Source organism: Culex pipiens, chromosome 3, assembly GCF_016801865.2.
Source record: "Culex pipiens pallens isolate TS chromosome 3, TS_CPP_V2, whole genome shotgun sequence".
Lineage (NCBI taxonomy): Eukaryota > Metazoa > Arthropoda > Insecta > Diptera > Culicidae > Culex > Culex pipiens.
The window spans coordinates 154,027,597-154,051,651 of record NC_068939.1 but is presented as its reverse complement, the minus strand read 5'-3'; the positions used below and the strand labels follow the sequence as shown (position 1 = coordinate 154,051,651).

General features: G+C 34.5%; 1 protein-coding gene across 3 annotated transcripts in view; it reads right to left on the bottom strand.

The window, feature by feature from the left end:
- Nucleotides 1-495: 495 nt before the first annotated feature.
- The window catches only part of LOC120416957 (ras association domain-containing protein 8), a 158,669-nt gene continuing 135,109 nt past the window's right edge, over nucleotides 496-24,055 (bottom strand). Inside the window, exons 5-8 of one of the 3 annotated variants that reach the window (XM_039578868.2) lie at nucleotides 7,499-7,543; nucleotides 7,118-7,422; nucleotides 6,852-7,060; nucleotides 496-2,685 (exon numbers count right to left, since the gene is read on the bottom strand). In XM_039578868.2, the coding sequence (XP_039434802.1) occupies nucleotides 2,582-2,685; nucleotides 6,852-7,060; nucleotides 7,118-7,422; nucleotides 7,499-7,543 (663 nt within the window). In that variant the 3' untranslated portion in view covers nucleotides 496-2,581. Of the gene's footprint in view, nucleotides 2,686-6,851; nucleotides 7,423-7,498; nucleotides 7,544-24,055 lie in introns of all 3 variants that reach the window. The other 2 variants (XM_039578863.2, XM_039578867.2) reach the window with 2 other exon arrangements.

The window sequence follows — 24,055 nt, the reverse complement described above, 5'->3', positions numbered from 1 at the left end:
TGGAAAACAGTTGACATTTTTTGCGTGTGTGCTTTAAATTAAATATTTTTTGATTACAAAAAAAAACATATTTTTTCAAAATTTCAACAAAAAAAATGTGTTGGTCATTTTTTCTTTTTAAAATATTTTTTCATCGACCGAATCTACCTAGTCCTGACGTTCAAGCAGGACTCTGGCAGAACCACCTCTACTAGAATATTTCGTAAGTGGGCAGTAAGGAATTGACCGTACAATAAAGGAATTCAAAACAAAAAACATAAACAAAGATAGCTCCGAAATATATTGATGCAACATTACAACCTTTGTTTGATTTTATTTTCATCGGGTTAGTGCTTTATTTGGATCTGCAATCCAAATCATCAAACATGGAAAAAAAAGTTTCCATTATTGACTAAAAATGAAAAAAGTTTATATTTAGGACCAAAAAAAACATGGCGATTATGTTGTCACGTTAAGGGTTTTCAATAAAAAAATCCTTTTTAAATGTGTGTGGGAGACAAAACCATAAAAATAAATTATAAGATTTAAAGGCGTATTTTTTAAAAAATAATAGGGTAAAAAAATGAAAGATAGCTTTTCCTGCTGACCGTTATTATCTCTAAAAAAATATTCAAATTACTTCTCATTTAATTTACATTTAATAGATTCTTCGTGCTAGACATCTTTTGATAAACTTTCAATAGTGGCAATATAGTAACCGTTAATTTATTTCTCATCTCCAGCATAGACTACGTTGCTACCAGCTGCTCCCATTTAAACGAATCTGTCAATATTCCGTTCCGTGATAACCAATACAAGTAACAGTTTAGTTTAGTTTATCTTTCAGCATCGCCCCGCTTCAATCCAGTAGAATTCCAAATCAATTCCCATCATTTCTGTGAGGAAAGGTAAATATAGAGGAGTTTGAAACCTGTTGAGTTTTGCTGCCTTTTTTTTGAGTTTGAGTTTGAATATAGTAGTTTTTGGATAGGGTGCACGGAATAAAAACTATCGTGTGTGGGATTTAGTGAGTGTTATTGTTTCTTCTGGGTTAAGAATAGGTTAAAATAACTTTTTCGTTCTGGAAAAATATCTTCTCTTTTGTTTAGTTAAGTTTTGATATAGCTGTATAGAAATATATAGACGTAAGCGCGTATTTGTGTATTTCTGTGTTGGATTTAGCGACCTTTTTTTTATTTGTGTGTAAGAATTCCTTTTTTTTTTTGTTAAATTTATTCATTTATTTGCTAGCTAAGTGCGTTTTTTCGAAATAGGTGGTTTAGTTGCATAACATTTACTTCCGGCGCCCGATTTGCTTGCGTAGCAGTGTGTGTTTGTGTTCGAGTACTCTCCGCCACGTGGAATCCAGTCCACGTGCGCTTCGTCGTTCTAACTATCTTATATTGGTGATTCCGATATTTTCATCTTCTTTTTTTTATAAGTTATTAGTTTGAAATCGTTTTGTTTGTTTTCTTCCTCCGTTATCATCTAACGATTGCTATTTTTATATTTTGTTTGATGGGACTTAAACTAAAGTGCTAAAACGTAAATCCTCTCTTTCTGTGTGGATAACTAAAACCGTAAGTGTGCTAAACAATGTGTGTAAGTATGTGTGTGTTTCGGTGACGCGGGGTGCAACCTTAAATGGCAAAATGGCATTGTTTAAAACATTGTTCACGTAACACAGCAAGAAGTTTTGTGGGTGGAGTCAAAGTAAAACACTTAAATTTAGTTACCTTTCTACAGCTGCGCTTAAAGTTACTTAATTGGGGGAAGCCAAATTTCACCCTTCTCTTGAGAGCGTGAAGTGTGAAAGAAAGCTTCGAGACGAAAAGAAGTTATGTCTTTTTTTTTCTTCACAGAGGAGTTGCCAGCAAAATAATTAATAAATTCATAACATTTAACAATTATCTGTCTTTTTTTTGTAAACTAAGCGCGCACACGTTCGAGGCCATTATTGCGTGTTTCTATTTTAACATTCTTTTGTAATTTAAGTAAATATTTGTTTTTCTTCGTCAAAACGAATGGAATGTGGGTGTGATGATGTAAATGACTCATTTAAAAAAAATGCTTCGAAAAATTAAGCATGCAGTAACCCTTACAAAAATGCCAATCGCGGACTGATTTGATCAGTACTCGATTGGTCCTGTTCCGGTACAGCTTGGACCCTCGTGAATCGATTTATCTTCTGTGTTGTTTCGCTAGTAAGTACATATTATCTGAAGCCATCTCGAACCGCTTTCCGGTTTCTCGTCACAAGTGAGAAATTATCAGTTCATTTCATTCAAGTTTTCGTAAAAAACAGTACGTGAAGTATACACATGTAGGTAGAGTCTATAGAGTTTGTGTGTGAGTGTAATAAAATAATTCGCTTTGCAGGAGTTTGTAGTACTTGTGTGAGAAGTGAGTCGTTTTGATGAAGAATGCAATTACTTTCGTATCCAGCCAGTTTACACGGTTTGGTTATCGTCCTCCTTCTCTCACTAAATCATTTTTTTTTCTCTTACAACAATATCACAATTGGTTGATTAACTTATTGCATGCCACTGTTGCTGTGTGTGTGTGTGTGTATTTATATGTAAAGTGTACGATGTGTGTCAAGTTAAACCCAAACTCCGTGTGGGTTCTTGCTGGTGGGCACCGCGTTCTCCAGCTGCCTCGGGGATCCGATCATCCGGCGGGTGCTGCCCGGCTTGACGGAGCCAACTGAAAAAAGAAAAGGGTTCAATTTTTTTTCGATTATTGCTGTTAATTTGTGAAACTTTGCGATTGGTATTCCTACTGAAATAACAAACACGGATTTCACTTTCTTTTTCCAAAACCAAAGTTTCTCTCTTTTGCCAATATAATGAATTTAAATTTAATCTAATCGAACACAAGCGCAGCCAGTCCAAAGAAATAATCCTGGTGGATAAATTTGTGATTAGATCACGCCCTGCGCGTTCTTCTCAAGCCGATGCATTTTTTTTTTCATAGTTTTTGTCTGGCCGGGGTCGAGAGGGGGCCAAAAAAAATAAAAAAATATAAACATTGAAATAACAGCATTTGCATGGAAAAAGTGTTTTAAAATGCATTTTACACTAGTTCAGTTGTTTTGCAATCATTAATTTTTAAAAAATGAAAAATTTGACGAAAACAAAAATTTTAGCAAAAAAAACTTGAACATCGAAAGATTTTTAAATCAACTCAAACATGGTAAATGCTAATCTAAACGCAAGGAAACGCATTTTAAACTGATTTCAGCAGATTGATTCAGCTGAATTCCATTTAAATTTTGAAATTTTTGCCCCTTGATTTTTCGGGCCAATTTTGAAAGGGGGGAGACAAAAACTTCAAATAAAATTTGTCCAGCATTATAACACCGACCAACAAAATTTTTGCGCAGGCTCAACTCGAGGGGAAGCATTAAATTTGGGGTCCTCAGAAACACGTGCACTTTGAATTTTTCAAAAAAATTTGGACTGGGCAAAATGATTTTCCTCCAAAGTTTGTATGGAGAACTATAGGGCGGGTTGGTTCTCCTACATATTGCATGAAATTTTTAGTTGTTTGCAAGAGCGACGAACCACCATATTCTACATACAAACTTTGGAGTTAAACCAATCGGCCCTGTCCAAATATTTTTGAAAAAATCAAAGTTTATGCTTCCCCTCATGTTGAACTTTCGCAGTCATTTTTGTAGATCAGTGTAGTGATAAAAAGGCCTGAAACTTGAGAAAAAAAAGTTCATAAATTCTAAATTATTTTGCAAGTTTTTGATAGCAGCGTTACTGTTATCAAGTTCAATCATTAATGGGAAAAGAAAATCAAAAAATCTTTTAGTCAATATTTTTCAAATTATGAACATTCCAATAAACTTTTGAAGGAATTTTTTGATCGTTTTTGTGTTGCAGGGAAGAATAAAGATCATAGGAAAAAAAAATATGTACCGGAAAACTATGAAAACTTTCAAAATCACCTTTTGTCACTTAAAATAAAAAAAATAGTCAATTCATGCCATCTCTTCAGAAAACTTTGAAAATGGCTATAGCTTGAAAACGGTGCACTTTAGTTTTCATTGTACATTAAAAGAAGTCAAAAATAAAAGATTGACCATTTTTGGATTTTGGAAACTAAAACATGACAAAATGCGAAAATCAGCAATATTTTCCGTGTATCATTTTTTTTTTGGATTAGTCCTCATCCATATCTACAACTTTGCCGAAGACACCAAATCGATCCAAAATATCCTTCAGAATTTGAATTTTCGCATATCATTTTTGTATGGACATTGCATACCATTTAAACCCGACATTCTCAATGTTATTTTTCGCAGGAATTTCCCTAAAGTTCAATTATGTTGAATGGAGCGTGTTCAGAAAGCCCGTATCTATCAGACCTTAATGAAACTGAAGCGTTTACCGACATTAATATAAAAAAAAACATTACTAAATCCACCTTTAAGTGATAGGTGCCGTCCTCATGGTTTGTGGGTCCTAATAAAAATTTGTTATGAATAAAAAAAAACAAACTACCTACAGCCACGGTGGGTATGTTTTTAGACTTTTTTGACACAGAGAGAAAAAATTACATTGTTTTTAAAAACTCGTAAGAATTTTCTAAAAAACTGGTAAAATATTTCCTTTTTTTTGCTTTAACAAGCAGATTACAATCGTTGTTGAAGAAATTTAGTGAATATGACAGCATTTGTATTTTAGTTTTTTGCAAAAATATTTTAAAACAGTTGATTCACAGTTGAAAAAAAGTAATTTTAGTTTTAAATAAATTGCCACTAAAATTTTAAACCCTTATAAAAAAGAATTTTCAACAATATTCCTCCAATTTCAATTATATTGCATAAATTTTAGTCAGCCTGAATCAGACGTTACGTATTCAATTCGTAACCTAAATGTCAGGAGTTCGAATCTCTAGGTGGGTGGTTTTTTAGTGCAAATAAATTTGGGGCCCAGCCCATACAAATTTTAATATGGAATATCTTTGATTTTTCTGTCGTTACAGTTTTCTACTTTAATAAAATTTCATAACTCATTTCCAAAAATGTTTAATGAAGTTTTTGACAAAATTTACTGTTTCCAGTCACATTAACAAGTGTGAAATTGTTTCAATACGTAGATTTATCAACAAAATATCTGTATGATATATTCAGAATCAATGTATGGATGAATCAGCACACAGGTAAAAATGGATGCACAGAAAAAAATGATGGTTTTACTCATCAGGAAATGGTGACTGGTTTAGTGGCAAAAAAATGATTAATTTTACCACAGAAAATGATTAATTTTCATCTGTTTTTGATGAATATTCATCAGGTTTACATGTTTACACATTTTTTATGTAATATTACTAAAAAAAAGGAATATTCAACCTAACAAATTTTCAACATTCCAAAATTCAACTTTTTTTGCTGTGTATAATTAGTTTTATATTAACAAAAAATATTAACTAAATCCTATTTTTTAGATTTATAAAATCACTTTACAGGTGTTCCAAAGGGCAATTTTTCATGATCATTTAATACGGGTCCGCGGCCCACAAAAAAACCCCTGACTCTACAACCTAACCCCGCCCTTAGGCTGGCTTCGAGCTGAAAAATCACCAAAAATCCATTTTTCAACCAATTTTTGTTCTTTAAAAAGCATTGGAAAGCAGAGTTCGGAAAATCACTCACACTCACAAATCGAGTAGGCTTCCTTACAGCAAACAAGAACTTTCAAAATTTTAGAAAATTTTAGGGTTGGAAGTTGTGACTTTTCCACTGATTTAGAAAAATATTTTTTCAGGAGTAAACAACTTTGGCTGGTGTTTTTAACTAACATTTACTATATTTGAAGTAAAAATAAGTATGCAGTAATTTTTGTGGTGTTCCAGACTATGCCTCTACGCATTTTTTAACAATTTTAATGATAAAAGTGCCATTGTAGAGCAGAAAATGTAAAAAAAAAACAATTAAAAATTTAAAAAGTGGCATGAAAAAATTAGAAACAAACATAAACTAAACAAGATAAATGCAAATTAAAATATAAAAAAAATGTCAAAAAACATAGAACAAGAAAAGTAAAGTTTTTCGCAGAACAAAAGTTGCTCAAAATGTTGCTCAAACACGGAACAAATAAAAACAAATAGAAAAAAAATTGAGCAGTAGAGGGTTAAACCAGTCCAAAATTGCATTTTAAATTGTTTTCAATTGATTTGACATCTGTTATCATTAAAATTATAAAATTGTTTGAAAAAAAAAAAAAATGATTTTTTGCCCCCTGATTTTTCGGAGCAATTTCAAAGGTAACCTTAACCCTCTACAACCTTGCGACATAAACTTGGAAAAATATTTGCCACGGCATAAGGCTGGTACAAATATTTTTAAAAGTTTTTGTCACCCCCCCCCCCCCCCTTCAAAATTGGCCCGAAAAATCAGGGGGCAACAAAAATATTTTTACAATAAACTTCAAAATTTCAATGAAAATTCATGTGCAACCAGCTGAAATCAAATTAAAATACATTTTTCTGCGTTTAAAATCATTGTTAGCATGTTTGGGTTTATTAAAAAATCTTAAGATTTTTTGAAAATTTTCAATGCAAAATCTTTTTTTTGATTCAATTTTAGTTTTTGTCAGATCTTAGATTTTTTGAAAACTAATGATTGCAAAACAACTGAACTAGTGTAAAATGCATTTTAAAACACTTTTTTCATTTAAATGTGAAGACTATGGCTTGTTATTTAAATTTTTATATTTTTTTATTTTTTTGACCTCGGCCAGGCCGAGGGACAAAAACTTTTTTAAATATTTTCATCGGCCTAAACAAATTAAAAAAAAGACTAACTTAAATTCCAAGCCATGGAACAAGAAAAAAAAATTAAATATTATCCAACTCACCCTCCAGCAGGTGCCGCACCTCGTCCGCCGGCGCCACCGACGCCAAACTCTGCAGGTTCACCTCCTTCATCTCGTGCACCAGCTGCTCGACCTGCTTCTTCTTGTCCGCGATGTTGCCCTCGATGTGCGCGACCTCGCTCTTGAGCTTCTCCGTCGTCTTGCTCGCCTGGTCCGTGCTCTGGATGGCCAAGTCGATCTCCAGCTGGATCCTGTCAACTTCAGACATTAGATTCCGTTCCAACTGGGCACGGTGGTTAGGATCGTACTGTCGGCAATACTTGCGCTGCTCGACCTGGATTTCGTCCATCAGCAGCCGGATCTTGTTCTTGCACTGCAGCAGTTCCGTCTCGCAGTTGGCCAGCTTCGAGCGCAGCAGGGTGATCTCCGACTTGAGCGTCTTCTCCTGCTGCCGCACGAGCTCGCCCTCCTCCTCGACGTACTGCAGCGTCTGGAGCTGTTCGGCCCCCGCCCGGTACAGGGCGTCCGTTTTGCTGATCTCCTGCGTGATCGCGTCCAGCTGCTCCTGCTGCTCGCGGCTGCGGCTCTCCAGGTACTGGATCTCCGAGTCGTACTGGAGAGAGGGGGGAAATGGAAGAAAAAGATGGGTTATTAGTACAGATCTAACATTGATTAGCAAACGAACGAACTTTTATCACTGGCGGTTTCCAAGGGTGGGGTTTACCTGGGATCCTCTGAGCAGTAAAATAGTTTTGAGCGGTTAGTATTAATTAAGTCAGTGTTACAATATAAGGAAAACATTATATTTGCTCCTGTAAATCCATGTGTTTCAAGGAGAGAAAGTTCATTATATTATTTTGTATTTAGAATATATTTAAATCACAAATGTCAACAAAATTGCAAATAATTGATGATGAACTCAAATTGGAATAACACAAAAAAAAACAAACAAACAAATAAATTCTAACAATAAAGGTCGACGTTTTAGCTATTGCCTTATTTAAAAAAGGCAATTTGAGATTTAGAATGTTATTCCTATTAATCAAAGAGCTAAGCAAATGTTTGGCTTTAATTAAAAAAAAAAATGGCAAATTTAGTGTTCTAGATTTGCAACATAAAAGCTTAGCGCAAAGATCGGGCCAATTTCCATTCAAGTATCATCTACAAATTGTTTCAAATTTCCCCGTGGATTAACAGCAAAATTTCAATCTTCCAAACGGCTGAGAAGCCGCTTCTCTATGCGTGTGCACTTTTCTGCTATTAAATTTCATCATCAAACTTTTCCCACCGCAAGATGACGCTGAAGCTCGCGCAGAACTGATAACAGCACCAGCAAGAGTATCCTTAAATCAACATTTCGTCGCCATCGTGCTAACTTGTCGTACGTGCATTTTGGGCCAAATTGAGTTAAGAACGCCATTTTGTGCAGCTCACAATGCCTCACCTTTTGACCTTCACAGATCCCCAAAATTCGATTTCAATCCTGAGATATTCAACAAAAACCGAAAAAACTCCGTGCATTTTTGTCATTTTACATATGAAAGTAGTTTCAATCTTGTCGTGCTATCTTGTCACTCCATGAAAATTGATGTAAGTGCGACAAAAGGCCAAAGGGATTTCAGGCCAGGAAAGTCAGGATGCGTTTGTCGCACGTACAAGCTAGACTACCGTAAACATTTGTAATTATAACTCGGGACTCCAGCAACCAACTTCAACCAAACTTTGGGACAATGCACAGAATGGTGAGCCAAACAAAACGTGTTTGTTATTGTTTACATTGCGTGCTCCCGTTTTTGAATATTCAAGGTCAAACATTAAAACGCGTTTTTCTCGGAACGTCAAAATGGCGGGTGCGACAAGATAGCACGACGACGTCGAATTTAATATTTTCCCATCGGCGCTTCCACCCACACCCCTCCCTCCCCTTCCAAACAGCCACCAACCAGACTTCACCAAAGTGCCATTTACTTAGCGCGTAAAAGTATCGCGTTTATCTCTATAGCACACCCCCCTCCCCTAGCAGGACTTGAAACTTCTGAAAACAATCCCCCTGTCCTGACTCCCCCCTCCCCCCAGGACACTCATAATTCTCTAGCCAACACCTCCCCCACCCCCCCACAGGACAGGATTCGCAACGTCGTCATCGTCGCAGCAGTAGCAAGATATGAAATCACTAAAAACGCTTCCCAGCCAGAAATTGATAGCTTCCAGCACAACTTTCTTTGCCCTGTCGGTGTTCGCGTCATGGGAAACTGGCACCGGGAAAAAAAACTTGCAATCGGAGGTTACCTAGCAGGGTGGTTGATTTTTTTCAGAGTGTTTGGTTCAATATTAATTCTATGTGTTTTTGTTTACAATAAATATTACTTTTCTTTATTTGTTTATTATTTGATTTTATAAAGTACTTGCATCAACATTTAATGAGTATCTTAAGCCTTAATATTTAAATTTAATTGTGATGTAGCTAGTTATGTTGGATCAAAGTTAAAGGGCATATCTCGAGTTTTTTTTTAAAAAGGTCCAATAATCAAAATTTTCAGTTTTTGCTTTTTGGGTGTTGTTCAAGACCCCTGACTCAAGGCGGTTTCAAAAACACCCAAAAAGCAAAAACTGAAAATTTGGTTTATTGGACCCTTAAAAAAAAACTCCGGATATTAATTCTGATATAAAAATTTTGCTTGAAACTTGAAACAAGTAAAATAAATAAATACAAATAAATAAATTTTGAAATAGAGCAGTTCTCTCAGATTTCGGTCATTCGATTTTTTTTTGTATTTTTTAATCCGTCAGAAACTTTTTTGGTGCCTTCGGTATGCCCAAAGAAGCCATTTTGCATCATTAGTTTGTCCATATAATTTTCCATACAAATATGACAGCTGGCCATACAAAAATGATGTATGAAAATTCAAAAATCTGTATCTTTTGAAGGATTTTTTTGATCGATTTGGTGTCTTCGGCAAAGTTGTAGGTATGGATATGGACTACGCTGGGAAAAAATGATACACTTTAAAAAAAAATTTCATGATTTTTTACTTAACTTTTTGTCACTAAAACTTGATGTGCAAAAAAACACTATTTTTAATTTTTGATATTTTTTAGAGGACATCAAATGCCAACTTTTCAGAAATTTCCAGGATGTGCAAAAAATCTTTAAGCGAGTTATGAATTTTTGAATCAATACAGATTTTTTTCAAAAAATCGAAAAATTGGTCGCAAGAATTTTTCAACTTCATTCATCGGAAAATTGCAGGAATGTTTCATATTTTAACATTGTAAATCGGACCATTAGTTGCTGAGATATCGACATTAGAAAATGGTTTGTTGTTTGGGTGAAACTTAGAAAACATCAATTTTCCTGTTTTTAAACCTTTGCATGGCAATATCTCAGCAACTAAGGGTCGTATCAGCAAAGTTCAAAAATGCAAAATATAGAGAATTTTCTCAGCTTTTCAAAAATATTTTTTTCAAAGGTGGGCAAACATGTGCACTAATTTAAAAAAATTAAAAACTGCGACTATTTTCAAAAAAGTCACCTTAAAATGAATTTAACTTGAAAACGGTGCACTTTATCAAAATTTCACTAGAGTACTTTTTGATTGCAAATTTGATTTTACATCGAAAAATTAAGTTGAAAAATTTTTGCAACGAATTTTTCGATTTTTTGAAAAAATCAGTATTCAAAAATTCATAACTTGCTCAAAGATTTTTTGCACAACCTGGAAATTTATGAAATGTTGGCATTTAATGTCCTCTAAAACATATCCAAAAATAAAAAAAAAAATTAAAAATAGTGTTTTTTTGCAAATCAAGTTTTAGTGACAAAAAGTTAAATAAAAAATCACCAAAAAATTTTTTAACGTGTATCATTTTTTTCAGTGTAGTCCATATCCATACCTACAACTTTGCCGAAGACACCAAATCGATCAAAAAATTTCTTCAAAAGATACAGATTTTTGAATTTTCACATATCATTTTTGTATAGATAGCTGCCAAATTTGTATGGAAAATTATATGGATAAACTAATGACGCAAAATGGCTTCTTTGGGCATACCGAAGGCACCAACAAAGTTTCAGTCGGATTAAAAAATACAAAAATTAAAATTTAAGAAAAAAGACCGATTTCGTAGAGAATTGCTCAGTTTAAAGAAAAGTTACAACCAACAATACATTTACAACATTATCCCAGATTTATCTGTATGTTGATTGTATGATTGATCAAAAAACTTGTTTATTGAGCCATTCTTAAAATCTAAAAAACAAGTTTCAAGGCTAATTTTCAAAATGTTGCAGCAAAATATATCAGAAAATGCATTGTACATAGTAACAGCTAAGCTTCTGTCATAAGTTTGTAGAATATCAATAAATTTAAAACAACATCTTTCAAGATAAGCATGTTTTTTGTTCTTCAAAAAATCGAAACATTAGCTACAATATCTTTCTTTTTGCAATCTTAATCTTACTTAAGTGAAATTTGAAAAAAAAAAATATAAAAAAAAACAAAACTAAACTCCAAAAAGCTGTACCTCAGCGCCAAGCAAACCAAGTCAAAAAGGAAAATTGCTGGAAATTTCTCCGCTATTCGAAAATATTGTTTGCAAGTTTATTATTCGCAGTGTGGGTATCAAACGAAGACAAATCCAGTTTGCATTTTCGCTTTATTACATAATTTTTCATCATGTTTAGATTTTTGTTTTGTAAAATTCTTAAACAAAATACTACAATTTTTATACCAAAATTTTCACGAAATACATTTTTTTTCGGAAATACTCAAATTATCATAATTTAAAATATGGGTATCAAACGAAGGAAAATTGTGTATTTATTTTCAATTTATTTAAGAGGCAGTATTTGTAAATTCTGCTCGGTTTGTTCTAGAGGTCGTATCGAGGTGCTCCGATTTGGATGAAACTTTCAGCGTTTGTTTGTCTATACATGAGATGAACTCATGCCAAATATGAGCCCTCTACGACAAAGGGAAGTGGGGTAAAACGGGCATTGAAGTTTGAGGTCCAAAAAACATGAAAAATCTTAAAATTGCTCGCATTTTCGTAAAACTTCATCAATTCAAATTCTCTGAGATGCATTCGAAAGGTCTTTTGAAGCACTTCAAAATGTGCAATAGACATCCAGGATTGGTTTGATTTTTTCTCATAGCTTTTGCAAATTACTGTTAAAAATGGATTTTTTTAAAACCCTCATATCTTTTTGCAACAGCCTCCAACACCCAAACTCCAATAGGTCAAAAGATAGGTAATTTCATGGACTATAAACCTATGTTATTAACTTTTTGGCCAATCGCAGTTTTTCTCATAGTTTTTTGATTTTTCTATAACAAACATTTTACAACGTTTGTTTTTGCCATGTAGGCCGCCATAGCGGCACTTTTTGTTATTAATATTGTCATATTCAGAATCCTCGGTCAATTTTACGTAAGTTAGAAGTATTGGAGTTGTAATTTTGAATTAAAACATAATTAAATAAAACATTTTTGAAAAAAGAAAAAGATCTTATTTACCCTATGATCAATACGTCAAATGCTGTATCAAGTAGGCGAAAACCTGTTTTACCCCTAATCCAACAAATTTATAAAAAATATTTAAATTCATTCAAAATGGAAATTTTTCCAATCAAAATTACAACTCCAATACTTTTGTCTTACGTGAAATTATCCGAGGATTCCGAATATGACAAAATTGAGACCAAAAAGTGCCGCTATGGCGACCTACAGGGGAAAAACAAACCTTGTAAAATGTTTGTTATAGAAAAATCAAAAAACTATGAGAAAAACTGCGATTGGCCAAAAAGTTAATAACATAGGCTTATAGTCCATGAAATTACCTATCTTTTGACCTATTGGAGTTTGGGTGTTGGAGGCTGTTGCAAAAAGATATGAGGGTTTAAAAAAAAACAATTTTTAACAGTAATTTGCAAAAGCTATGAGAAAAAATCAAACCAATCCTGGATGTCTATGGCACATTTTGAAGTGCTTCAAAAGACCTTTCGAATGCATCTAAGAGAGTTGGAATTGATGATGTTTTACGGAAATGCGAGCAATTTTAAGATTTTTTATGTTTTTTTGACCTCAAATTTCAATGCCCGTTTTACCCCACTTCCCTTTGTCGTAGAGGGCTCATATTTGGCATGAGTTCATCTCATGTATAGACAAACAAACGCTGAAAGTTTCATCCAAATCGGAGCACCTCGATACGACCTGTTACACATTGGTGAAAAACTCGCTCTTAAGTGTTTTTGTAAAATTTTAAAATTTTCACAAATTACCATTAACACTCAATTTTTTTTAACTTGTAATGTGGGTCTGAAACGAAGCGAAGTTTAGTTTGTATTTTTAATACCTCAAATTTTTCAAACTATCATTTTTTTTGAAAACACTAAATTGTTTATAACTTGCAATATGAGTATCAAACAAAGCGAAATTTCGAATGAATTTTCACTTAATTATTTTTTTTTCATAATACTGTAATGTTTACAGAAGAATATATTTTAAACTGCCGTATTTTCATTTAAATTGTCATAATTTTGAGAAATGGACGATAAATTGAAAATTTTAGTATTTTACAAAAAAACTCCAATAAAGTGAAAATGTATGCACAATTTAGCTCCGTTTGAAATCTTTGTTAAAAATTAGGAAAGTTCGAGTAATAGGTCAAAATTCAAGATTTTTTTGCATCAGCTTATAGTTAAAAAGCATACAAAAGTTCGCTTCGTTTGATACCTACAGAGCAAACTTCGAAAAAATTGTTTTTTAAAAAATGCGACATCTTGTAAAAAAATAGTATTTTACAAAAACAAAACTGATTAAGTGAAAAAATGCATGAGTAATTTCAATTCGGTAAGGGTTTCGAATACTTGCCAACTTTATGGAAATGTGAGTACATATTTTGGAAAGAAAGGGTATTTGTGAAAAGTTGACTATTTTACGGAAAGCTATGATAGTAAAAATATAGCAAAATAATCCAAAATTTCGATTCGTTGGTATTATGAAAATAAAAAAAATGAGTATTTTAGAAAAAAAATGTATTTTGTAAAAAAAATAACCATCACTTTTGCAGTTTTCCGCTATTCAAACAGAACAAAACAACAACGAAGAGTTGTTTGTTCACTTTTATTTGAGCTATTTACAACTTATGAATAGTCAAAAACACTTTGGGACCATCCATAAACCACGTGGACACTTTAGGGGGGGGGGGGGGGTATGCTGATTGTCCACGCTCCATACAAAAAAGTTTTTTTTGTATGGACAATTGTCCACGAGGGGGGGGGGAGGGGTTGAGATTTCTAAAAAAGTGTCCACGTGGTTTGTGTATGGTCCCTTTATGAAAGCTTTTATTCATGATCAAACAAAGCAAAAACAATCTGTGTAAAATCGCATGCAAAAGCATGCACATCACATTCTGAGCAAAAGCATGTAATATTGTATGAGAAAACGTGTACACAAAAAGCATGTACCGAAGAGAAAAAAAACCAGGTCTGCTCATCCCAAAATCAACATCAATCCGGCGGCGAGAGACATATTCAGATTACCAAGCCCGCGCCTCAACCCACTCGGCTATCTTGCCGCTGTGAAAATGGTCGGATCAATGCCAATGTAATACAGTAGTTGTTCGGTAACTGGGCGTTGTTTAACTGGTCTGCTTTTTAACAGGGCGCTCGATAACTGGGCCGTAGCCCAGTTTAAAAGCAGACAAACGTCAAAAAACCAAAACAAATCAAAATGACCGAGGGGTTAATTAAAAATCATATTCAATAAATAAAAAACAATCAAACTTTTGTTTAATTTCAAGTTACAATTAAAGAAATACAAAAAGTAAGCATTGTAAATAAATTTGAGCAACTTTTTTTATATTTCATCTGGAAAATATTATGCATAGGTGGTCCCCTCGTTATTTTTTTATCAGCCCAGTGAACGAGCAACATTCGATGACTGGGCTACGTTCTCAGCCCAGTTACCGAACAACTACTGTCGTAGGTTTTCCGTACGTTGTATACTGTGTTAACTGCATACGATGTATGGGGAACCTACGTGCATCGGTGAAGATCCAACTGTAAATATAGCGGCGAGATAGCCGAGAGGGTTGGGGCGCAGATTGGGAAATCTGTATATGACTCTCGCCGGTTTGATTTTATTTTTGGGGTGAGCAGACCTGATTTGTTTTTCTTCGGTATACCCAAAATTCAGAATCGAGACAATCGTTCTCTCAAAATTTATTGAGGGCTCAGTGCCAAAATCGATAGAATAATGGTACCAACTCACATCATCATAACAAATGAGTTCATTCGTTAGTTGAATCAATAAATCTCCAACAAGTGTCATACATCGACTCTGACTTCTCCATGGTCACCAAGCGGTGGTGGCCGAGGCAGCTAAGTCATTGGATTGGTTTGTCAAAGGTCTCTGGTTCGATTCCCGTTGTCGACACTTTTGGTTTTTTGTTTGACGGATGAACATTTTTTGCAAATGAACCTCGAGAGAATAGTTCTATCGCCCATCTCGAGCTGTGTTCTCTGCGTCCGTGAATGGTACCACTATTCTCTCGACTCGAGACCATCATTCTCTCGGACTAGCGCTGCCACACAGCAAAAAATCCGATGGTAAAATCGCATGCAAAAGCATGCACATCACCTTCGTCAAAATAAACACCTAATATTACACACTGCATGTACATTTTTTGCAAACACAAAAAAAGTTGCATCCGACGGGATTCAAACCCAGCATCAACAGTTAGTACTGGCGCCTTAGCCCACTCGGCCATCAGACCAATGAAAAGCTGTAAAGATAAAAGCATATATGAGCTTGACATTTCGGTCAACTAGGTTTCCCATACTGATGGGCTACATATTTCAGAGTGTAAAATCACATAAAATTGCATAAAATAATGCAATATTTATTTTACACCCAGGCCTTTTACACGCAGCTGGATTACTACTTTTTTAGTTGTGCAGGTTTGGGTGTACATGCTTTTTGTGTACACGTTTTCTCATACAATATTACATGGACTTGCTCACAAAAGTTATGTGGATTTTTTGCTGTGAAGTGCTGATAGGCCGATAATAGAAATAGGAAAAAAATGATCAAGCATTTTTTTTAATAATCTGCAAAAAAATCTTACGGGCAGCAAGCAGTTTGAAAATAAATTTCATATGGCATGCTTATCCTTGGAAAAGTATGTCATAGATGCAAAAGCCGAATAAAATGCATTGCATTTCATAAAATAAACATAAAATCTCATTTTTAAATTCGTTTTACAGTAAATTTAGTTATATCCATTTCTTTTAGCTGGATTTTTTTTTCTACAAAGATTGCAATTATAATTTTTTTATATTTCTTTAAAAAAATTCTAATCTAATCTAATCTAATCAGACCCTAGCGCAGCCAATCTTTCGAAGGGATCCTGGAGAGTGCCTTAGGTTAGATGACGCCTAGCACTCTTCTTGTCATTTATTAACATTTGCAGTGCGCCATTGCATTAGAATGCATTGAAACATCACAAGCGTTAAAGCGGCCAGGCCTACTGCGTAAAGCCGTATCGCAGAGATGACTCGTAATTGGGTTGTGTTTGAGCACTAAGTGTTCGAACAACAACACAATTCTGAATCGACAGGGGAGGAAGAAGCGTGGGGACACACCACCATACGCTCCGAGATTTGGTTGTATTCGTTGGGAGCACCATGCTAAGAAGGTTTGGTACTCCGGGACCCTCTGGGATGGGACATTGTATTTCCACGAATGCCCTGGACACTATTTGCCGTGGTTATAGCGCCACAACTCGCTCTCTGTAACAGTATTCCTAATTCCAGTCCTAGTTCACCAAATCGACATGGCTTAGTGGTTAGCATTTTTGCTTACCAATCCAAAGGACGGGGGTTCGAACCCCGCAGCGAGCGATTTTTCGTTCATATTCATCAATTTCTAATTTCTGCGTTCTAAACTTTTTCGTTGGGAGCAGATGGGCATCGAACCCAGAACCATTCGCTTACAAAGCGAACTCCGTAACCAGTCAGCCACAGCCGCTCCTTATATTTCTTTAAAAAATATCAAGCATAAAATGAGAATACCATGGATAGTAAAATATTCTCTCTCGAAGTTTTATGGAACAAACAGTGATGATAAAACTGATAATCATAAACTATCACCTTCCAGGAGAGTACTTCAAAGTTGCATTTTCCCTCTCCGTTTTCTCTTCCTCTGCTGCTTTCGTGAAGCGGGATCCATTGAAATGGGTCCCCCCCCCTGTTTTTACCCTTTTTCAACGTTTATTAAGCTTTATTATGCATAAAAGGGGAGTGTTTGGATCACTTTGCACTGTTTTTGCATGTGTTAAAGAGAGCGCGCGCGTTTGTGTGCGTGTGTGTGCTTTTCCCCATTGTGGCTCGTATAAATATTTTTGTTTTCCCGGATAAGTTGTTTTCGCAAACAAATTTAACTTCGTTCCATCACTCCAGCCCTCATACGCATATCTTCAAGCCCAATTTGCTCCCCCGGTTTTGGGTTGAAGAGTAGCAGCTCCTTCAAAAAGAAGAAATAAAATATCATGCCGCGAGCAATGACACCACCCATGAACACCTCCTCACAATCAAAGAGGGGTGGTTGAGGAGGTGGGGGGGGGGGGTCCCTCGGCGGAAAAGTCGCGCGTGGAGGCGTGAATATGGGAAAAAGGAGCGTGAACAGAGAGAGAGAGAGAGACAGCGAGGGAGGAAAAAAGATGAAATAAATATACACCCCGCATAAGTGATGCCTCTGTCATCTTCTCGGAGAAGCCGCAAAATTCCCGGAATAACTTGGCTTGCACAGCCGTGGCCCGGAAGCCGGCGTGACATTATCTTGGTCGGGTTGTTTGAAGGGGCGGGGGAAAAAGGATGCGTGAAGTGTGAAAAAGGGTGACGGGTTGAAAGGAAATTCTTAGAAAAAAAAAAAAACAGATTTATATGTAGATTGATAAGAATGCAAAAACATATTAAATTGTTGGAACTTTATTATGAATGTTTTTGAAACAACTTGAAAAGCAAAGTTATTTTTATCAATCAAGTTGACCCACCCCTCTTCGAAACTGACACAAAAATCAGGGAGTAAAATATTTGTAATACGCTAAATGTGTTTTAAAACGAAATTTATTTCAAACTTAATTATTTTTTTCTATTTCACGCTCCATTTAACACCGCCAATCCGTCACCCTGTGCTCGTTCCACACGCTGCTGTCAAGAAGCCAAAACAAAAACGAAACCCCTCAAGCCGAAAAAATCGGTGGCTAACCCCCATCTGTTTAACCTCCCACCCCCACCCCAAACAAACTGGCAAACCGCCCAAGGTCATCACGAGGAGGGGAAAAGCCAAAAAGAAAAGTTAGCGTACTTTGGCGGGTGGTGTGAGAGACCCGCGTGGGTGAGTTTCCGATGGGTTCCGCCGCTTCTCATCCGATGATCGCTTTCGTTGGGGCACGACAACATGCACACACACACACCCCGCCAAAAACGTGATAATATCGCGCGCTGTTTTTGTTGCGCAGGGTGTGTAAAATTTGTTTGGCGAAGCTTTGAACTGATGTATTTTCAGCTAAACTCGAATATTTCGGAACAGACACAACCCTTCATGGTGCTTCAAATTGCAGGTAGTCATGTAGAATGTATGCAAACATCTCCCCAAATTTCATCAAATTTGGTTAAGAGGCAGTATTTGTAAATTCTGCTCGGTTTGTTCTAGAGGTCGTATCGAGGTGCTCCGATTTGGATGAAACTTTCAGCGTTTGTTTGTCTATACATGAGATGAACTCATGCCAAATATGAGCCCTCTACGACAAAGGGAAGTGGGGTAAAACGGGCTTCGAAGTTTGAGGTCCAAAAACCCTAAAAAATCTAAAAATTGCTCGTACTTCCGTAAAACTTAATCAATTCCAACTCTCGTAGATGCATTTGAAAGGTCTTTCGAAGCACTTCAAAATGGGCCATAGACATCCAGGATCGGTTTGACTTTTTCTCATAGCTTTTGCAAATTACTGTTAAAAATTGATTTTTTTAAAACCTTAATATCTTTTTGCAACAGCCTCCAACACCCATACTCCCATAGGTCAAAAGATAGGTAATTTCATGGACTATAAGCCTACGGTATTAACTTTTTGGCCAATTGCAGTTTTTCTAATAGTTTTTCGATTTTTCTACAACAAACATTTTCCAACGTTAGTTTTTGCCCTGTAGGCCGCCATAGCGGCACTTTTTGGTCTCAATTTTGTCATATTCGGAATCCTCGGACAATTTCACGTAAGTTAGAAGCATTGGAGTTGTAAATTTGATTGGAAAAATCGCCATTTTTTAACAATTTGTTGGATTAGGGGTAAAACAGGTTTTCGCCTACTTGATACAGCATTTGACGTATTGATCACAGGGTAAATAAGATCTATTTCTTTTTTACAACTTTACAATAAATTTACAACTACAATACTACTAACTTACGGTGAAATTGTCCGAGGATTCCGAATATGACAAAATTGAGACCAAAAAGTGCCGCTATGGCGGCCTACAGGGCAAAAACTAACGTTGTAAAATGTTTGTTCCAGAAAAATCGAAAAACTATGAGAAAAACTGCGATTGGCCAAAAAGTTAACACCGTAGGCTTATAGTCCATGTTATTACCTATCTTTTGACCTATGGGAAAATGGGTGTTGGAGGCTTTTGCAAAAAGATATTAAGGTTTTAAAAAAATCAATTTTTAACAGTAATTTGCAAAAGCTATGAGAAAAAGTCAAACCGATCCTGGATGTCTATGGCCTATTTTGAAGTGCTTCGAAAGACCTTTCAAATGCATCTACGAGAGTTGGAATTGTTGAAGTTTTACGGAAATGCGAGCAATTTTAAGATTTTTTAGGGTTTTTGGACCTCAAACTTCGAAGCCCGTTTTACCCCACTTCCCTTTGTAGTAGAGGACTCATATTTGGCATGAGTTCATCTCATGTATAGACAAACAAACGCTGAAAGTTTCATCCAAATCGGAGCACCTCGATACGACCTGTTACACATTTGTGAAAAACTCGCTCTTAAGTACAAGCAGTGCAAAATGTAAACAAAATGGGCCAATTTTAGGGAAATAAATAAGACCTGTTATCGAAAGCCCGTAAAAATTATTAAACACACAATTTAATCAAACAAAACATGTTTTGCTATCCTTTGTGTAAAATTGGCCGTCTAAATTGTGGCGTACTCAAAATTTAAAAAAAAAAACATATTTTTCACACTTATTTTTAAAATTACTGCTATTTCCCGTAACTCAACCGTCAAAAATCGTAAGACTTGTCATTTTGTGGGAACAAGTACTCTTTAACTTAGTAATTTTTTTTCTTTTAAAAAATACGTGTTTATTTTAACTTTACAGGGTTGCTTTGTATAATTGTTACCAGAAATTTACGAAAAAAAATTTTGAAAAAGAAATGATATTGACAATTTTTTGCCAGTTTTCCGATAATTGATTTTTTTTCAAATTAGGTGTCGATAATTTTCAAGGCTTATCATTTTTCTTTTTTTTTCTTGAGTATTCGTAATCCATGGCAAAGTGTCTTTAATAAAACTAATAAAAATAATGTTTTAGAATCGGGATGAGTTCAGTTATCCATTGCAATTATAATTTCATGCAAATTTTCACAAAGATACGTACTTTTTCTCTATTTTGAAAATGCCATTTTTTCTCGATAAAATAATCAAAATCATTGTTTTTGCTATATGGGTATCACATGATGGGGATTTTTTCATTCATTCGAAAATAACAACATAGATTTGTGAAAATACTCAGAAATTTTACACATCTACGTATTTTCGAAAAAATACTCAAAATTTCAGTATTTTACAATAAGGTTGCCAATGATCGAGAAATGTTCATACATTTCGATAGTATGTATATTTTTGTGAAATACTCAAAAAAATAAAAAAAACGTATTTTCGAAAAAATACTCAAAAGTTCAGTATTCTGCAATATGGGTATCAAATGATCGGAAATTTTACATACATTTCGATAGTAATAATATTTTTCATGAAATGCTCAAATTTTTTACCAAACCACGTCTTAAAGAAAACATTTGTTTTAAATGGTAATTGGGACTTTTTCAAACATTAGATAGATAGATTAGATAGATTTTTTTTTTTTGAAAATACTCAACAAACTACGCACAATTGAAAATATACTCAAAATTTAAGTTTTTATTGTATAGGTATCAAGTATGACATTTTTGGTATTTTTTTAAAATAATTAGTTTGTGAAAATTTCGAGTAAAACAGAAACCATTTGTTTTCTTACTTTTAAAATTTATGAAAAAATCCCAATAATTGGATACCAATATTTAAAAAAAAAAAACAGATTCTGATTTATTTTCGAAAATACGTAAATTTGTAAAATTTTGTAGTATTTCACAAAAAATAACATTTCTTTGTAAATGTGTGAAAAGAAAACCCGACCATTTGATTCCCATGTTGTTAAAAAAACAAAATTTTGAGTATTTTTTCGAAAATACGTAGCTTTTGAATATTTGAAGCAGTCAAATTTGAAGGTGAGCCCACGATCACAAATCACAAAAAATTCAGGATGGAGCCACTCACCTTAAAAAAATACAAAAATCATTTACTGAAACTGTTTTTTTTTTCAAAAGTGCTCTAAACATCAAAATTTTCAAAAACCGAACACGAGAGTCGATTCTCCAGACCAGCGATTCTCAACTTTTTTCGTTCCATTCCCCCCTTGACTATATTTCAAGATCTTCATTCCGCCCTCCACTTTTCAAAATGGTATTAATGCAAATATCGTGATTTTGAACATTCCAAACATAAAACTATCCAGAAGTTTCATTTCATTTCATTTATAAGGTTGCTTTAACAAATACATTGGTGCAGTTGTTTTCCTGAGCTGAGATATGGACTACCTTTCAACAGCTGATTTGTTCTTAATGGGGATAGAGTTTACTCTTACTAAGGAGAACGAATTGGACAGAGAAGGAAAAAAAAATGCAAAAATAACCTTCGAAATAGCTAATAGATGTGGGATAGTTAGAGGAAAGGTGGTGTCACTTATTCTAATATCACAGCTCAAGGGGACAACCGCTGCAGCAGGGGATTGACTGAGGTGGCGCACCCCATCCAGAACTTCGGTAGCACTCGCTGACTATCCAGAAGTAAGTTGAGCAATGGTAATTTTAATATGAAAAAAAAACGGTTTTACAGATTGAAAACGCTTTTTTTCAAACATCACAAAAATTAATTCTTTTTCTTTTTAACCCTCTCCTGCCCATGGTTACTCCAGAGCACCATAACTTTGAACTCAAAAATCTCGGAACTGACACAACTTTTCATGGTGCTTTAAGTTGCAGGTGCTCATGTAGAATGTATACTAACATCTCCCCAAATTTCATCAAATTTGGTTAAGCACAAGCAAATTTACAGTACGAAATGTAAACAAAAATGGGTCAATTTTAGGAAAATAAAAAAGACCTGTTTTCGAAAGCCCGTAAAAATTACCAAACACAAAATTTTATGAAACAAAAAATGTTTTGCTATCATTTGAACCTTGGACAAGTACCCCTGTGAATAACATTGTGAGTTTGAACCGGTTTTGAGTGTTTTTCAACCTTTTGCATTTGGTGCACCAGAGCACCACCTAGGCATATGAGCAACTAAATATTCAGGAGCACTTTTTCTAAATTACAGAAAAGCTTATTTTCATCAAAACAACTATTCATAAACAAGACAAAACATTGTTATTAGACCGATAGTTTTATTATTTTCCTCATTTGTCATGAAAATGGTTGTTTGTGGGTTTTGAATGAGCCAATCAAAGAAAACTGAAAATGCAGAGATTTTAGAATTTATAGTTAATACTTCAGAAATATGGTCTTACAGCAAAGAATAAGTAGTTTTTAACACATTTCGAAGCGTTTTCAAACAAATGAACCAATAGATTTGAAAAAAAAAAAACGATTTTTTGTGGTTTAAAAAAAAGTTGCTTATCTTCCTGATGGTGCTCTGGTGCACCACTTCAAATTCTACTTTTTTGCCCCAATTCGATGTTTGTGGGTCAAAGTAAAGTATTTCCTGCATTATTGTACCAAAATTAAGCCATTTACTATTTTTACGATAAGCAAACAGCTCTGGGCGTTAGAGGGTTAAACTTTTGAATTTGAATGGTTTCACAAACTCACAAAAATCATTTTTGTTGGATGACATTTTTTTACTTGCAAGTTCTCACAAAAATATCTATAAAATAACTAAATTTTCTTTCAATAACTGCTCAGGTTTTATCCAACAATGGAAGCAATTACTCACAAAAATTTACTCATTAAATATTTAAAAAATAGTATTTTTCGTGAAATTAACCAACTGTTCTTGATTGAATGATTAAAATATCTTGCCATAAATATTCAAAAATATGTGTGATGATTTCTAGAACTGTACGAACATGACAAAAAACCAGTAAACTCAAATTATTAATAAAATTAACATCTTTAAATAAAATGTAGAAATGCTGATTATTTAAAGAAAATAAATACTTAAAGCGCGAAAAATTTTACTACTGTTCATGTTTGGAATAGTGTGAAAACTCAGCATGAATGTTACAAAATTGTAAAAAAAGTATTAGGTTTGTGGAATATCATTGGATTTTATAGATTTATATATTTTGTCAAGCAAGAAAACTAGATTTCCATTACTTCCTCATTCCCCCCCCCCCCCCCCCCCCCCAAGAATGGCAAAATTCTCCCCCAAAGGGGAATTCCTCACTGGTTGAGAAACACTGCTCCAGACAATTTTACATAAAAGTCTCCATATTGACCACTGTCCTAAGCCAAAACCCATAAGCAAGACCTAGTGCTTAACCGAGGCAGTGCAAAACTGGGGTTTCAGCTATATATGAAAAATACAAAACTGTATTCTCATTTTTTCAGAAAACAAAAACCTAAAATACATTGTTTGAAAATAATCAAGCATTTGCGGAAAACTGAGAAGCTCAAATATTACTCTATAAAGCAAATCTCAATATCGGAAAATAATAGCAATATGAAACGGACAAAATTTAAATAGTGAAAATTTACTGTTTTCGTGAAGGTTGAATATCATCACTTTTACAATGTAATTTTACCTCGATTAAGACTGAAAAGTGACGTGACACCAGCAAAGAGGTAAAATTACAGATTGTCAGTGGTAAAATTACACATTTTTTTTCTGACATAATAGATGTACCCCTTCCCAGATGTAATATCAGCAT